General features: G+C 57.6%; 3 protein-coding genes across 3 annotated transcripts in view; 1 reads left to right on the top strand and 2 right to left on the bottom strand.

The window, feature by feature from the left end:
• Nucleotides 1-1,144, top strand: part of LOC138686231 (uncharacterized) — a 1,947-nt gene extending 803 nt beyond the window's left edge. The window contains exons 2-3 of the mRNA XM_069788329.1: nt 5-131; nt 393-1,144. Of these exons, the coding sequence (XP_069644430.1) occupies nt 5-131; nt 393-719 (454 nt within the window). The 3' untranslated portion in view covers nt 720-1,144. The remainder of the gene's footprint in view (nt 1-4; nt 132-392) is intronic.
• Nucleotides 1,145-4,437: 3,293 nt separating this feature from the next.
• Nucleotides 4,438-4,848, bottom strand: LOC138685803 (feather keratin 1-like). The gene has a single exon (XM_069786161.1). It carries the CDS (start codon nt 4,819-4,821, stop codon nt 4,516-4,518), a length of 306 nt encoding a protein of 101 aa, XP_069642262.1. The 5' UTR covers nt 4,822-4,848; the 3' UTR covers nt 4,438-4,515.
• A 10,122-nt stretch (nt 4,849-14,970) lies between these two features.
• On the bottom strand, nt 14,971-15,354 carry LOC138685804 (feather keratin 1-like). The gene has a single exon (XM_069786162.1). It carries the CDS (start codon nt 15,352-15,354, stop codon nt 15,049-15,051), a length of 306 nt encoding a protein of 101 aa, XP_069642263.1. The 3' UTR covers nt 14,971-15,048.
• Between the last annotated feature and the right edge of the window lie 335 nt (nt 15,355-15,689).

Here is a 15,689-nt window from a genome sequence, read left to right on the forward strand (position 1 = left end):
TGAGTCTGTTGGAAAATTACTGCCCGCGTGCAGTGACTGTGGGCCTGGGGCGGTGCAGGAGCAGTATAAAAGTGGGCCCTTCTCCTCACTCTCTCATCCACTCCTCTCGCCTCCATCTCCTTGGGAACAAGGTGAGTACGAAGGCCTAACTCCTACTCCGCATCCTCCTCCAGCATTTCTCAGCACACACCCTATCTTATGCTGGGTCGTGGGGCTACTTAATCACGGGAGAGGGAAGGGGGCTGAAAGTGTGGCATGGAGACAGGCTGGGGCTTGGCTGAGGTGAGCTATGGGCTCTTGCCTCCAGCTCGTGCCTTGTCTCCCTCATGGTGGGGTGACAGGCTGCTCCTCACCCAAACCTTGTGGTCTGTTCCCCCTGCCCTCTCTCCCAGGTACACCTCCGGACCCACGACATGTCCTGCTACAACCAGTGCCTGCCCTGCCAGCCCTGCGGCCCGACCCCGCTGGCCAACAGCTGCAATGAGCCCTGTGTCAGGCAGTGCCAGGACTCCACCGTCGTCATCCAGCCCTCCCCCGTGGTGGTGACCCTGCCCGGCCCCATCCTCAGCTCCTTCCCACAGAACACCGCCGTGGGATCCTCCACCTCCGCTGCCGTTGGCAGCATCCTCAGCTCTGAGGGAGTGCCCATCTCCTCCGGGGGCTTTGGCCTCTCCGGCTTTGGCAGCCGCTACTGCGGCAGGAGGTGCCTTCCCTGCTAAATCTGATGGTGATGGCGCTGGGCAAGGCCACCAGGGACCCAGGAGACGGAACCGCACTGGGGACGGAGCATCGGCTTGTTGCTTTCAGACAGGCTGAGCAACCCCAGCACCCCTTGCAACAGGACGGGGCCAGCCTCAGCTCTGAGAAAGCACAGCCCTTGCCTGCCTTTCCCCTCTTCCGCTCTCTCCTTTCCCTCCCGTCTCCTTGTTCTCTTGTGCTCCCCTGGGCTGTGAGCCCCACAAAGCCAGCCTAGAGAAGACCTGCTGACCCTGCAGCCTCTGTGGGGCAGGCAGATGGACACCTGGAAGGATCTCCACCACAGCCATGGGGTGCAGATTCTTTTCTGCCCCTGGTGCTCTGGGGTCTTTGACTCAGACCGACCCCGTCTCCCTCTTTTGACTCATTAAAGTTCTGCTGCATCCCAGCCCATGCCTTCGTCTCATCCTTTCCTCTCCAGATGCTGTCTCAAGATGCCCAGGGAGAGAGATGTTGCTCGGGGGTGGTTCTGCGAGGGGGTTGTTGGGGATGCTTGTGCCGTGATTTTCAACAGAGGCTTGCACTGAAGACGCTTAGTCATGCTCAGGTTGACCCTCTGCCTTTTGAACTTCCCTGCCTATCTGGGGCTGGATAGGATGACCCGATGCAGTCTAATGACCATAGCTACTCCAAAGATGATTTTAGGGCTCCCACCAAAGCATTCTCTTCTCCACGCTCAGCAAGTCCTGCACCCTCAGCCTCTCCTCCCCAGCCAAGTGCTCAAGCCCTCTCACCATCCTGGCCACCCTCTGCTGAACTCGCTCCACTTGCTCAAGGTCTTCCTTGCATTGCAGCCCAAAACTCAACACAGCTTTCTACACGCCGTCAGGTGAGCGCCGAGCAGAGTGGGCTTGTCGCTCCCATCGATCTCCTGGCTGTGCTCCTGCTCATATAGCCCAGGTTGTTGGTGACAGTCCTTGGTGTCCAGGAACAGTGCTGGGAGTCGCACCCGTTTTGATGGTGTTACTGCAAGAGCACCTTTCCCTGGCCCCGCTTTTGGGCTGCTGCTTGCCAGGGGTAGAAGCACGTGTGGAGAGACAGGGCCGCTTGCTACCAAGTTTAGCTGCTGATCAGGGCTCTGGGTGGACATGTATCATCTTGCCCAGCGGTGTCCTGCAGCAGTTCAGCAGCTCCCCTTTCTCAGCTGCAAGTCTTTCTGCAGCCTTTGCTGCTGGTCACCGCACCGCTTTGGAGAGCTCCCAGACAGCCCTTTGAGACGCTCAGCCCACACCCGCTGCCTCTCTTCCTGCCCTGAGTCTCTCCCTGCCTCCCTGTCTCCAGAAACTTTCCCAGGAAGCCCTGGGCACAGACAGCGAAGGAGCAGGGCAAGCAGGACATGCGCTGCCTGTGGGCCTGTGTGGTCCGTTGACCTCAACCAGCCCTAAGCACTCACCAGCTGTTTTCTCCGTCTGCTGTCCGAGTGGGATGGGGCAAGAATTGGGAAGAGAAGGACTCCAAAAAACCCTTGGGGTCAAGATCAGGACAGTTTAAGTGGGGAAGGGAAAAAAGGAGAAAAAAACCCAAGTGATGCAAAGGCAATCACCCACCACCTAGCACCAGCAGACTGATGCCCAGCCAGTCTGCGAAGGACAGCTACTTTGGAAAGACTGCCCACAGTCTCATTGCTGAGCATGATGTTATATGGCATGGAGTAGCCCTTTGGTCAATTCAGGTCAGCTGTCCTGGCTGTGTCCCCTCTCGGCTGCTTGCCCACCACTAGCCTTCACTGCAGGGGTGCAGACTGGGGAAGAGGGATGGCCTTGAAGCTGTGCAAGCACTGCAGTGTTTTCTGCACTGGTTTACCCTTACATTTAAAACACAGCACCACAGAGGCTGCTATGAAGAAAATTACCTCCATCCCAGCCAGCGCCAGTACGGCCTGGTTCCCCCATTCCCTCTCCTATTGTCCTCTGGGGCCATTTTTGTACTCGAGCCTCCTCCCCTGGAACAGTGGCAGCCAGGCCAAGAGGAATTGCCGCCCCTCGTCTCGCCTCTCTTCTTCTCCCCTCTTGTCCGCTTCCCAGGAGCCTGTGGGGCTGCTGCCCTCCCAGCGCCTTCCACAGCTCAGGCTCCTCAGCTGAGGTCAAGCAGTGTCCATGTGCCCCTTCCGCAGCACGTGCACTGAGGCCAAGAGGACACGTCTGGGCAGAGGCTCAGCAAAGCCGGGCCTGATGGCCAGGGGCTCTGGTGGAGTCGTGGATGCCTTCCTCACCTGCAACTGGCAGTGCCCCAAGGGCACTTTGGCTGCATCCAAGGAGTTATAGTCAACAGCTCAATCTCCAGGTGGAAACCAGCGACGAGTGGTGTCCTTCAGGGGTCTGTACTGGGACCCATACTATTTCATACCTTCATCAATGACATAGATAGCGGGACTGAGTGCACCCTCAGCAAGTTTGTGCGTGACACCAAGCTGAGGGGTGCAACTGTTACGCTTGAGGGGAGGCATGCAATCCGGAGGGATCCTGACATGCGTGAGGAATGGTCCCATGTGAAACTGAGGAACTTCAACAAGGCCAAGTGCAAGGGCCTGCGCCTGCGTTGGGGCAATCCCTTGTATCAACTCTATCAATACAGACTGAAGGATGAATGGTTGAGAGCAGCCCTGCAGAGAAGGACTCTGGGGTACTGGAGGCTGAAGAATTGGACATGAGCCAGCAATGGGTGCTTGCAGCCCAGAAAGCCACTCGTGGCCTGGGCTGCACAAAAAGAAGTGTGGCCAAGCAGGCTGAGGGTGGAGAATCTCTGCTTCTAGTCTGCTCTCGTTAGACCCCACCTGGAGCAATGCACCCAGCCTGGGGTCCCCAGTACAAAAAAGACAGGGACCTCTGAGAGCAGCTCCAGAGATGGACTGCAAAAACGGTAAGGGGGCTATATGACCCCTCTTATGAAGAAAGGCTGAGGGAGTTGGAGCTGCTCAGCCCGCAGCAGAGAAGGCTATGGGGAGACCTTATTGCAGGCTCTCCAGATATAAAGGGGACTCGCAAGAAAGTCGGAGAGGGACTTTTTCTCAAGGCCTGCAGCGATAGGACAAGGAGCAACAGTTTTAAACTGAAATAGGGTAGATGTAGATTGGACAAAAGGAAGAATTTTATGATGATGAAGGTGGTGAGGCACTGGAAAAGGTTGCCCAGAGAATGATGGGATGCCCCATTGTTGGAAGTGTTCAAAGACGGGTTCAACGGAACTTTGAGTAACGTGATCTAGTGACAGATGTCCCTGCCCATGGCAGCGGGGTTCGACTGGATGATCTTTCAAGGTCTCTTCCAACCACAACCATTCTCTGATTCTATGGTAAGATGGTTCGACGATAAGGCAGCGCACTGCACTGTGTCCCTCCCTTTGAGAATGCGAAGGTTAGGATGGGTTCTCCTGGGCTCTCCTGGGAAGCTAGTGCGTACGTCTTGTCAAAACCACGTTCCCTCCTGACTACTTGCATCACAGCGTTGAGTTTACGAGGAAAAACAAAAGGTGTGCACAACAAAGTCGACGGTAGTCACTGAACTATGTTGGGTAATTCTATCCCGGTCCAAAGAGGCATACTCGATGCAAGCCTCTGTTGACAATCAGTGCAAAACCGCCCCGAACGACCCCCTCCCGGAACCACTCCTGAGCAACAGCTCTCCGCCTGGCCATCTTGGGAGAGCATCTGCAGGGGAAAGGATGACACAGAGGCAGGGGCTGTGATGCAGAAGAACTTTAATGAGTCAAAAGAGGGAAACGAGGTCGATCCAAGGGGAGGCCTCAGTGCAGGGAGCAGCTTTAGCAGGGAAGGCACCTCGTGCCGCAGTAGCGGCTGCCAAAGCCGGAGAGGCCAAAGCCCCCGGAGGAGATGGGCACTCCCTCAGAGCTGAGGATGCTGCCAACGGCAGCGGAGGTGGAGGATCCCACGGCGGTGTTCTGTGGGAAGGAGCTGAGGATGGGGCCGGGCAGGGTCACCACCACGGGGGAGGGCTGGATGATGACGGTGGAGTCCTGGCACTGCCTGACACAGGGCTCATTGCAGCTGTTGGCCAGCGGGGTCGGGCCGCAGGGCTGGCAGGGCAGGCACTGGTTGTAGCAGGACATGTCGTGGGTCCGGAGGTGTACCTGGGAGAGAGGGCAGGGGGAACAGACCACAAGGTTTGGGTGAGGAGCAGCCTGTCACCCCACCATGAGGGAGACAAGGCACGAGCTGGAGGCAAGAGCCCATAGCTCACCTCAGCCAAGCCCCAGCCTGTCTCCATGCCACACTTTCAGCCCCCTTCCCTCTCCCGTGATTAAGTAGCCCCACGACCCAGCATAAGATAGGGTGTGTGCTGAGAAATGCTGGAGGAGGATGCGGAGTAGGAGTTAGGCCTTCGTACTCACCTTGTTCCCAAGGAGATGGAGGCGAGAGGAGTGGATGAGAGAGTGAGGAGAAGGGCCCACTTTTATACTGCTCCTGCACCGCCCCAGGCCCACAGTCACTGCACGCGGGCAGTAATTTTCCAACAGACTCACCTCCAAAGCAAAATATCCTACCTAATGGCACAGGTGGTGTTTTTGTTTCCGTCAACGCTGCCATTTCATTTCCTCATTTCTGACTTGCTTGGTCTGCCATGCAGGCTCCTTTCATGTGCCAGCATGAGACTCCCAAGGATACCCCGGGCAGGGCTGCGTCAATTTGGGCAGAAGATGCCTCCCACGTGCTGGAGGGGTCCTGTGCAGGCAGGGGATGTTGGCTTGGGGCAGTGAAGTGCGATTGTTTGCAACTCCCTTTGCAGGAAGAGGCCCGGCTCTGCCTGCCGCTGCACACATCAGCAGAGCACCCAAAGGCTGCTCTTTTTAAGGACGTGCCACGGGCTTCTCTCTCCTCCCTCCCTCTCAGCTCGCTCCAGTGGTCACTAGCTGTGGCATCTCCAGGCAGCCAGGCCGTGCCAAAGGTTTCGGCTGTCTTCCTCTCGATGCACTTTGCTCTGGGGAGGACATTTGCCAGGCTGTCTGCATATGTGGGGCTGGTGTTAGCAAAATCAAAGCCCGCCTGGCGTTGAATCAGGCAAAGCACGGGGAGGGCAACAAGAAAGTCTTCTTCCAGGTAGGTCAGCAGCATACTTAGTATAAGCACAGCTTAGCAATGACTGAGACATCAGTGCGTTATCACCATTATTGTCATCCTAAATCCAAACCACAGCACTCTACCAGCTGCCAGGAGGAAAATTAACTTTATTCCAGCCGAAACCAGGACACAATCCGAGAGACCAACTAACGAAATACGGGCTGGGGAAGAGGGCAGCGCAGGGGATTGAAATCTGGCATGGCTGCTGGACTGCAAGGGTTGTGATGAGCAGCACCAAGTCCAGCTGGCAGACACTCACTCCTGGTGCACTGCAGGGGCCCAGCCTGGGGCCAATAACGTTTAAGCCCCTTTATGCAAAGTCCCGCAGTGGGGGAGGAAGAACCTCCTGCACTACTACAGGCTGGGGCCGATGGGCCGCCAAACAGCTTTGCAGCGGAGGATGTGGGTCCCGGTGGACACCATGAGGCAGGCCTGCACCCTTGCAGCAATGGCATTTGAAAGCATCCTGGGCTGCATTAGGAAGGGGTTTGCCATCAGGTCACGGAAGGTGATCCCTCTTCTCTGCTCAACAGTGCTGAGACTACAACTGCCGCTAAGAGCGTTGAGTTTGTGCCTCCCCAGTAAAGAGAGATGCACGGTGTCGTGGTTCAAGCTCAGTCGGTATCAAAGCACCACGAAGCCGCTCGCTCACTCCTCCCCTGCCGCGGCCCCGGTGGGATGAGGAGAAAATATAAAGAAAAGCTCGTGGGCCGAGACAAGGAGAGGGAGGGATCACTCGCCGCTTACGGTCACGGGCAAAAGACGGGCTCAACTTGGGGAAGAAACAAAATCAGTTTAATTTACTACAAATCAAACCAAAACAAGGATACTGAGAAGTAAACCCAAACCTTAGAACATCTTCCCCCCACCCCTCCCTCCTTCCCGGCTCAACTCCACTCCCGGTTTTCTCTACGTCCTCCCCCAGCGGCGCAGGGGGACGGGGAATGGGCGTTGCGGTCAGTTCGCCACACATTTGTCTCCGCCGGTCCTTCCCCCGCAGGGGGAGGACTCCTCACACTCTTCCCCTGCTCCAGCGTGGGGTCCCTCCCGGGGGAGAGAGTGCTTCACAAACTTCTCCAGCGTGAGTCCTTCCACGGGCTGCAGTCCTTCACGAACTTCTCGGGCATGGGTCCTTTCCGCGGACCGATCTTCAGTCACAGACTGCTGCAGCGCGGGCTTTCCCATGGAGTCACGGCCATCTGCGGGGGCATCCGACTGCTCCAGCGTGGGGTCCTCCATGGGCTGCAAGTGGGCATCTGCTTCCCCGCTCACCTCCACGGGCTGCAGGGGGACAGCCTGCCGTCTCACCACGGGCCGCAGGGCCGTCACCTCCTCCCCCTCCTTCTTCACTGACCTGGGTATCTGCACAGGGGTTTCTCTCACATTCCAATCTCCTCCCCCACTGTAGGTTCCCCTTCTTAAATATGTTATCCCAGAGGCGCTACCACCATCACTGATTGGGTCGGCCTTGGTCAGAGGCGGGTCCACCTTGGAGCCGGGGAATCTTCTAGGAGCTTCTCACGGGAGCCAACCCTGCAGCCCCTCCCCCGCTACCAACACCCTCCACACAAGCCCAAAACACACGGCCATACTGGCGCAAGTCCAGCAAAGGGTCACGGAGCCCACAAAGCGACTGGAGCCCCTGAGGCAGGAGGGGCTGTGAGAGGTGGGGTTGTTCACCCTGGAGGAGCGAAGGCCCCGCGGCACGCCTCTTAGCAATGCGTGAAAGAGCTGAGGGGAAAGGGTCAAGAACATAGAGTCAGACTGTCCTGAGTCCTATGCGGTGAAGGGGCAAGAGGTGATAGGCACATATTGAACTGTGGGAAATCCCACAAAAACATAAGAAAAGACTTTGTTAGTGTGAGGGTGGTCACGTACTGGATGGGGTTGCCACGGACACGTTGTGGCTTCTCCATCCTTGTAGGTATGCAGAGCTTGACAGGACTTGGCCCTGAGCATCCTCCAAAGGCTGACCGTGCTTTGAGCAGGGGCGGTTGGACTAGACGATCTCCAGAGGTCCCTTCCAACCTCAGGGATCCTGCGATTCTGTCATGGGCAGAAGACGGGTGCTGCCCAGCTGCCCCAAAGAGGGAAGAACTGGTTGGGAACATTGGAATCAAGGGCAGGCGTGGGTGTCACACCGGAGAAACAGTGGAGTTCACGACCTGACGGCAGGGAGGAAAGCGAGTAGCAGAGTACGGCCCCTGGACTTCAGGCACGCTGACTTTGGCCTAGTCAGGCAGCTGGTAGGTCGGATGCCGCGGAGGCAGCTGTGAAGCACAAAAGAGCTCAGAAGAGCTGGCAGTGCCTTAGGCACCTCATGGTCCAAGCGCAAGTATGGTCCAGCCCAGTGCACAGGAAAACAAACAGATGTCTCGGCAGACCAGCTCTGGCTAAGTGGGGTACGCAAGGCGGAGCACCAACGTCAAAAGGCAGCATCCTGGAGTTGTAAGGAGGGACGAGCTGCAAAGGAGGAATTTGGAAATAATTCCTAGGCATGTTGGGATGCTGTTAGGAAAGTCAAAGCTCAGCGTGCCTTGAGTCTTGCAAGGGGCATGAAGAGCAACAGGCAGCAAGCATCAAGAGCAAGATCGACCCCTGCAAGAGTAGCCGAAGGGTGACGGAGGAAGAAGCGGGCCCACTGCTGACTGGGGTGGCTGATTTCCTGAAGAGTGGACAGAGAGCAGTCTGGGGGGAGCCCATGCCTTCTCTCTGTCACTCTTTACGTACAAGTTCTCCCGGGCCGATGTGCCCTCTGAAAGAGTTGAAGGAAGGAGGCGGGGCCCTCCCAGCAGTGGCTGGGCTTCAAATCAAGGACTGCCTGACAAAAGTCAACCCATACAAGCCAGGTGACGTGCTCCAGGGCAGCAGTGCTGTAAGGGGAGACGCAGACCAGCTGGAGGACGGGGCCACAGGAGCCTCATGGCACTCAGGAAGGTCAGATGGCAAGTCCTGCACCGGGAAGGGAAGAACCTCTTGCTTAAGTACGGACAGGGGACTGAACTATGCTACGATCTTAGAGCCCTTGAACCTCCTCTGGGCAGATGTGCCGGCGGGGGCAGGGTCAGCCTTGGGGAGAGGCATGGAGGGTGGACGGACAGGCCTCATCTTCCTGGCCAAAGAGACTGGGCTGTGGTGAGGAGCTCTCCGGAATGCTCCGTGGAGGGAAAGAAAGGGTTGCCGAAAACATGTCCCCAGCGGCTGGGACTCATCCCTGGGTCCCAGGCAATATGTCCCCTCATGGCATTGGTGCTTCAGCATGCCTTCTTTCCCATGCCCCACAGGCCTCCTCAGCTTGCAGCACAACCCAGCACCACTGGAGGTGTAGGGAAACTTCCCCCAGTTCCCCAGCGAGCGAGGGCTGGCAGGACCCCGCAGTGCTATGCGCCTGGGGATGCTCAGGGAGGGGATGTGCTCAGAAGGGCCCTGGGTGCAAAACCAGCTCTCAGACTACATCAAGGAGGTGATGCACTTCCCTGCCCTGCAGCCACGGAGGAGCTGGGACGCGCCCCAGGAGGGCAAGGGAATGCCTTCAGTAGCCAAGCTTCCTGGGATAGACTCTCCCTACCCATGGCGAGTCACGCTCTAATTTTGGGTTGGCCGTGTGTCAGCCTCTTGGCGTGAGGCCAAGCCGGGAGCGCGTGCTGTCGGCGGGCCGTGTCCCATGCAGGGCTGAATTCCCCTGCAGCCAGAGCGGTTCCATCCCTGCCCCGGGAAAACCATGTCCGAGCACTGCGCTTGTACCCAAGTACACAGCTCCAGGGAGACCCAAGGGCCATTGCCCTCAGCGTGACCTTCTTGCCAGCGCTCCCACAGCTCAGGGGTGGTCGCAGGATGGTCAGCATGTTTTGGAAAAGTGGCCAGGCCTTTGTGTCTCCTGCAGGTCAGTGTCCAAAGTGTGCGACCAAAGTGCATGGTGGAGAGTGGGAGGAACGAGGCGCTGTCCTGAGCCCCAACACACCCCTTTGTTAGTGAGGACGGACCCGACTCCACAGGGCTTGTTGAGGAATCGGGTGGTGCGGGAGGGCAAAGTTTTCCTTCCGCAAGACTGCTGACGGCGCTGGTGGGGGACTCCCGGAGGCTGCCACGAGAGGGGACGACTTTGCCAAACAAACTGTCAAGTGTCTCCCCAGAAGGAGAAGCTTTGCTTGGGTGAAGGCACTTGAAAACAGTAGGGTAGCCCACCTGCCAATCGGGTCAATGACCAGTGACCTCTGGAGCGAGCGTGGAGGCAGTCAGGGTGGGAGAAGGATGCGGCATGTCCTCAGGCACAGGAGCCTTTGGGCACCCAGAGGAGGACTGCACTGGCGGGAGGATATGCGCACATGCAAGGAGGGTTGTAAACAAGCTCACCAGATTTCCCCAGACCGGTGTCCCCTGTCGGCATGGACCCCTCCAGCACTCGGGGGCACATCTTCTGCCTGTACTGATGTGTTCCTGCCCAGGAGATCCTTGGGCCTCTCATCCTGGTATTTGACAGGAGCCTCTGTGGCCTCATGGGCGTGTCAGAAATGAGGAAGCGAAATGGCAGCGTTGACGGAAAGCAAAACACAACCTGTGCCATTAGGTAGGATATTTTGCTTTGGCGGTGAATCTGTTGGAAAATTACTGCCCGCGCGCAGTGACTGTGGGCCTGGGGCGGTGCAGGAGCAGTATAAAAGTGGGCCCTTCTCCTCTCTCTCTCATCCGTTCCTGTCGCCTCCATCTCCTTGGGAACAAGGTGAGTCTGGAGCCCTTTCTCCTCCTCGTCGTCCTCCTCCTCTGTCATTTCTCAGCACATACCTGCCTCTTTGTCCCGTGCTGGGTCTCAGAGCTGCTTGCCATGGGAGAGGGAAGGGGGCAGAAGTTACAGTATGGAGAGTGGTTGGGGTCTTGGCTGGGGTGTCTATTGAGCCATGGGCTAGGCGGGGACCTCCCTGGGCTTAGTCGCTCCTGGCAGGGCTCTTTTGGGATGAGGGGAAGGAGAAACCCGTGGACGTCTCTACAGCGCCTCTGGCTCTCGCCTCCAGTGTGTGATTTGGCTCCCTTGTGGTGCGGTGACAGGCTGCTCCTCACCCATCTCCCCTGCTCTGCTTCCCCCTGCCCTTTCACCCAGGTGCACCTCCGGACCCACGACATGTCCTGCTACAACCAGTGCCTGCCCTGCCAGCCCTGCGGCCCGACCCCGCTGGCCAACAGCTGCAATGAGCCCTGTGTCAGGCAGTGCCAGGACTCCACCGTCGTCATCCAGCCCTCCCCCGTGGTGGTGACCCTGCCCGGCCCCATCCTCAGCTCCTTCCCACAGAACACCGCCGTGGGATCCTCCACCTCCGCTGCCGTTGGCAGCATCCTCAGCTCTGAGGGAGTGCCCATCTCCTCCGGGGGCTTTGGCCTCTCCGGCTTTGGCAGCCGCTACTGCGGCAGGAGGTGCCTTCCCTGCTAAATCTGATGGTGATGGCGCTGGGCAAGGCCACCAGGGACCCAGGAGACGGAACCGCACTGGGGACGGAGCATCGGCTTGTTGCTTTCAGACAGGCTGAGCAACCCCAGCACCCCTTGCAACAGGACGGGGCCAGCCTCAGCTCTGAGAAAGCACAGCCCTTGCCTGCCTTTCCCCTCTTCCGCTCTCTCCTTTCCCTCCCGTCTCCTTGTTCTCTTGTGCTCCCCTGGGCTGTGAGCCCCACAAAGCCAGCCTAGAGAAGACCTGCTGACCCTGCAGCCTCTGTGGGGCAGGCAGATGGACACCTGGAAGGATCTCCACCACAGCCATGGGGTGCAGATTCTTTTCTGCCCCTGGTGCTCTGGGGTCTTTGACTCAGACCGACCCCGTCTCCCTCTTTTGACTCATTAAAGTTCTGCTGCATCCCAGCCCATGCCTTCGTCTCATCCTTTCCTCTCCAGATGCTGTCTCAAGATGCCCAGGGAGAGAGATGTTGCTCGGGGGTGGTTCTGCGAGGGGGTTGTTGGGGATGCTTGTGCCGTGATTTTCAACAGAGGCTTGCACTGAAGACGCTTAGTCATGCTCAGGTTGACCCTCTGCCTTTTGAACTTCCCTGCCTATCTGGGGCTGGATAGGATGACCCGATGCAGTCTAATGACCATAGCTACTCCAAAGATGATTTTAGGGCTCCCACCAAAGCATTCTCTTCTCCACGCTCAGCAAGTCCTGCACCCTCAGCCTCTCCTCCCCAGCCAAGTGCTCAAGCCCTCTCACCATCCTGGCCACCCTCCGCTGAACTCGCTCCACTTGCTCAAGGTCTTCCTTGCATTGCAGCCCAAAACTCAACACAGCTTTCTACACGCCGTCAGGTGAGCGCCGAGCAGAGTGGGCTTGTCGCTCCCATCGATCTCCTGGCTGTGCTCCTGCTCATATAGCCCAGGTTGTTGGTGACAGTCCTTGGTGTCCAGGAACAGTGCTGGGAGTCGCACCCGTTTTGATGGTGTTACTGCAAGAGCACCTTTCCCTGGCCCCGCTTTTGGGCTGCTGCTTGCCAGGGGTAGAAGCACGTGTGGAGAGACAGGGCCGCTTGCTACCAAGTTTAGCTGCTGATCAGGGCTCTGGGTGGACATGTATCATCTTGCCCAGCGGTGTCCTGCAGCAGTTCAGCAGCTCCCCTTTCTCAGCTGCAAGTCTTTCTGCAGCCTTTGCTGCTGGTCACCGCACCGCTTTGGAGAGCTCCCAGACAGCCCTTTGAGACGCTCAGCCCACACCCGCTGCCTCTCTTCCTGCCCTGAGTCTCTCCCTGCCTCCCTGTCTCCAGAAACTTTCCCAGGAAGCCCTGGGCACAGACAGCGAAGGAGCAGGGCAAGCAGGACATGCGCTGCCTGTGGGCCTGTGTGGTCCGTTGACCTCAACCAGCCCTAAGCACTCACCAGCTGTTTTCTCCGTCTGCTGTCCGAGTGGGATGGGGCAAGAATTGGGAAGAGAAGGACTCCAAAAAACCCTTGGGGTCAAGATCAGGACAGTTTAAGTGGGGAAGGGAAAAAAGGAGAAAAAAACCCAAGTGATGCAAAGGCAATCACCCACCACCTAGCACCAGCAGACTGATGCCCAGCCAGTCTGCGAAGGACAGCTACTTTGGAAAGACTGCCCACAGTCTCATTGCTGAGCATGATGTTATATGGCATGGAGTAGCCCTTTGGTCAATTCAGGTCAGCTGTCCTGGCTGTGTCCCCTCTCGGCTGCTTGCCCACCACTAGCCTTCACTGCAGGGGTGCAGACTGGGGAAGAGGGATGGCCTTGAAGCTGTGCAAGCACTGCAGTGTTTTCTGCACTGGTTTACCCTTACATTTAAAACACAGCACCACAGAGGCTGCTATGAAGAAAATTACCTCCATCCCAGCCAGCGCCAGTACGGCCTGGTTCCCCCATTCCCTCTCCTATTGTCCTCTGGGGCCATTTTTGTACTCGAGCCTCCTCCCCTGGAACAGTGGCAGCCAGGCCAAGAGGAATTGCCGCCCCTCGTCTCGCCTCTCTTCTTCTCCCCTCTTGTCCGCTTCCCAGGAGCCTGTGGGGCTGCTGCCCTCCCAGCGCCTTCCACAGCTCAGGCTCCTCAGCTGAGGTCAAGCAGTGTCCATGTGCCCCTTCCGCAGCACGTGCACTGAGGCCAAGAGGACACGTCTGGGCAGAGGCTCAGCAAAGCCGGGCCTGATGGCCAGGGGCTCTGGTGGAGTCGTGGATGCCTTCCTCACCTGCAACTGGCAGTGCCCCAAGGGCACTTTGGCTGCATCCAAGGAGTTATAGTCAACAGCTCAATCTCCAGGTGGAAACCAGCGACGAGTGGTGTCCTTCAGGGGTCTGTACTGGGACCCATACTATTTCATACCTTCATCAATGACATAGATAGCGGGACTGAGTGCACCCTCAGCAAGTTTGTGCGTGACACCAAGCTGAGGGGTGCAACTGTTACGCTTGAGGGGAGGCATGCAATCCGGAGGGATCCTGACATGCGTGAGGAATGGTCCCATGTGAAACTGAGGAACTTCAACAAGGCCAAGTGCAAGGGCCTGCGCCTGCGTTGGGGCAATCCCTTGTATCAACTCTATCAATACAGACTGAAGGATGAATGGTTGAGAGCAGCCCTGCAGAGAAGGACTCTGGGGTACTGGAGGCTGAAGAATTGGACATGAGCCAGCAATGGGTGCTTGCAGCCCAGAAAGCCACTCGTGGCCTGGGCTGCACAAAAAGAAGTGTGGCCAAGCAGGCTGAGGGTGGAGAATCTCTGCTTCTAGTCTGCTCTCGTTAGACCCCACCTGGAGCAATGCACCCAGCCTGGGGTCCCCAGTACAAAAAAGACAGGGACCTCTGAGAGCAGCTCCAGAGATGGACTGCAAAAACGGTAAGGGGGCTATATGACCCCTCTTATGAAGAAAGGCTGAGGGAGTTGGAGCTGCTCAGCCCGCAGCAGAGAAGGCTATGGGGAGACCTTATTGCAGGCTCTCCAGATATAAAGGGGACTCGCAAGAAAGTCGGAGAGGGACTTTTTCTCAAGGCCTGCAGCGATAGGACAAGGAGCAACAGTTTTAAACTGAAATAGGGTAGATGTAGATTGGACAAAAGGAAGAATTTTATGATGACGAAGGTGGTGAGGCACTGGAAAAGGTTGCCCAGAGAATGATGGGATGCCCCATTGTTGGAAGTGTTCAAAGACGGGTTCAACGGAACTTTGAGTAACGTGATCTAGTGACAGATGTCCCTGCCCATGGCAGCGGGGTTCGACTGGATGATCTTTCAAGGTCTCTTCCAACCACAACCATTCTCTGATTCTATGGTAAGATGGTTCGACGATAAGGCAGCGCACTGCACTGTGTCCCTCCCTTTGAGAATGCGAAGGTTAGGATGGGTTCTCCTGGGCTCTCCTGGGAAGCTAGTGCGTACGTCTTGTCAAAACCACGTTCCCTCCTGACTACTTGCATCACAGCGTTGAGTTTACGAGGAAAAACAAAAGGTGTGCACAACAAAGTCGACGGTAGTCACTGAACTATGTTGGGTAATTCTATCCCGGTCCAAAGAGGCATACTCGATGCAAGCCTCTGTTGACAATCAGTGCAAAACCGCCCCGAACGACCCCCTCCCGGAACCACTCCTGAGCAACAGCTCTCCGCCTGGCCATCTTGGGAGAGCATCTGCAGGGGAAAGGATGACACAGAGGCAGGGGCTGTGATGCAGAAGAACTTTAATGAGTCAAAAGAGGGAAACGAGGTCGATCCAAGGGGAGGCCTCAGTGCAGGGAGCAGCTTTAGCAGGGAAGGCACCTCGTGCCGCAGTAGCGGCTGCCAAAGCCGGAGAGGCCAAAGCCCCCGGAGGAGATGGGCACTCCCTCAGAGCTGAGGATGCTGCCAACGGCAGCGGAGGTGGAGGATCCCACGGCGGTGTTCTGTGGGAAGGAGCTGAGGATGGGGCCGGGCAGGGTCACCACCACGGGGGAGGGCTGGATGACGACGGTGGAGTCCTGGCACTGCCTGACACAGGGCTCATTGCAGCTGTTGGCCAGCGGGGTCGGGCCGCAGGGCTGGCAGGGCAGGCACTGGTTGTAGCAGGACATGTCGTGGGTCCAGAGGTGTACCTGGGAGAGAGGGCAGGGGGAACAGACCACAAGGTTTGGGTGAGGAGCAGCCTGTCACCCCACCATGAGGGAGACAAGGCACGAGCTGGAGGCAAGAGCCCATAGCTCACCTCAGCCAAGCCCCAGCCTGTCTCCATGCCACACTTTCAGCCCCCTTCCCTCTCCCGTGATTAAGTAGCCCCACGACCCAGCATAAGATAGGGTGTGTGCTGAGAAATGCTGGAGGAGGATGCGGAGTAGGAGTTAGGCCTTCGTACTCACCTTGTTCCCAAGGAGATGGAGGCGAGAGGAGTGGATGAGAGAGTGAGGAGAAG

The sequence above is a fragment of the Haliaeetus albicilla genome, chromosome 7, assembly GCF_947461875.1.
Source record: "Haliaeetus albicilla chromosome 7, bHalAlb1.1, whole genome shotgun sequence".
Taxonomy (NCBI): Eukaryota; Metazoa; Chordata; class Aves; order Accipitriformes; family Accipitridae; genus Haliaeetus; species Haliaeetus albicilla.

Coding starts and splice junctions, on each gene's coding strand:
- LOC138685803 (XM_069786161.1), bottom strand. CDS start 4,821: ATGTCCTGCTACAACCAGTGCCTGCCCTGCCAGCCCTGCGGCCCGACC.
- LOC138685804 (XM_069786162.1), bottom strand. CDS start 15,354: ATGTCCTGCTACAACCAGTGCCTGCCCTGCCAGCCCTGCGGCCCGACC.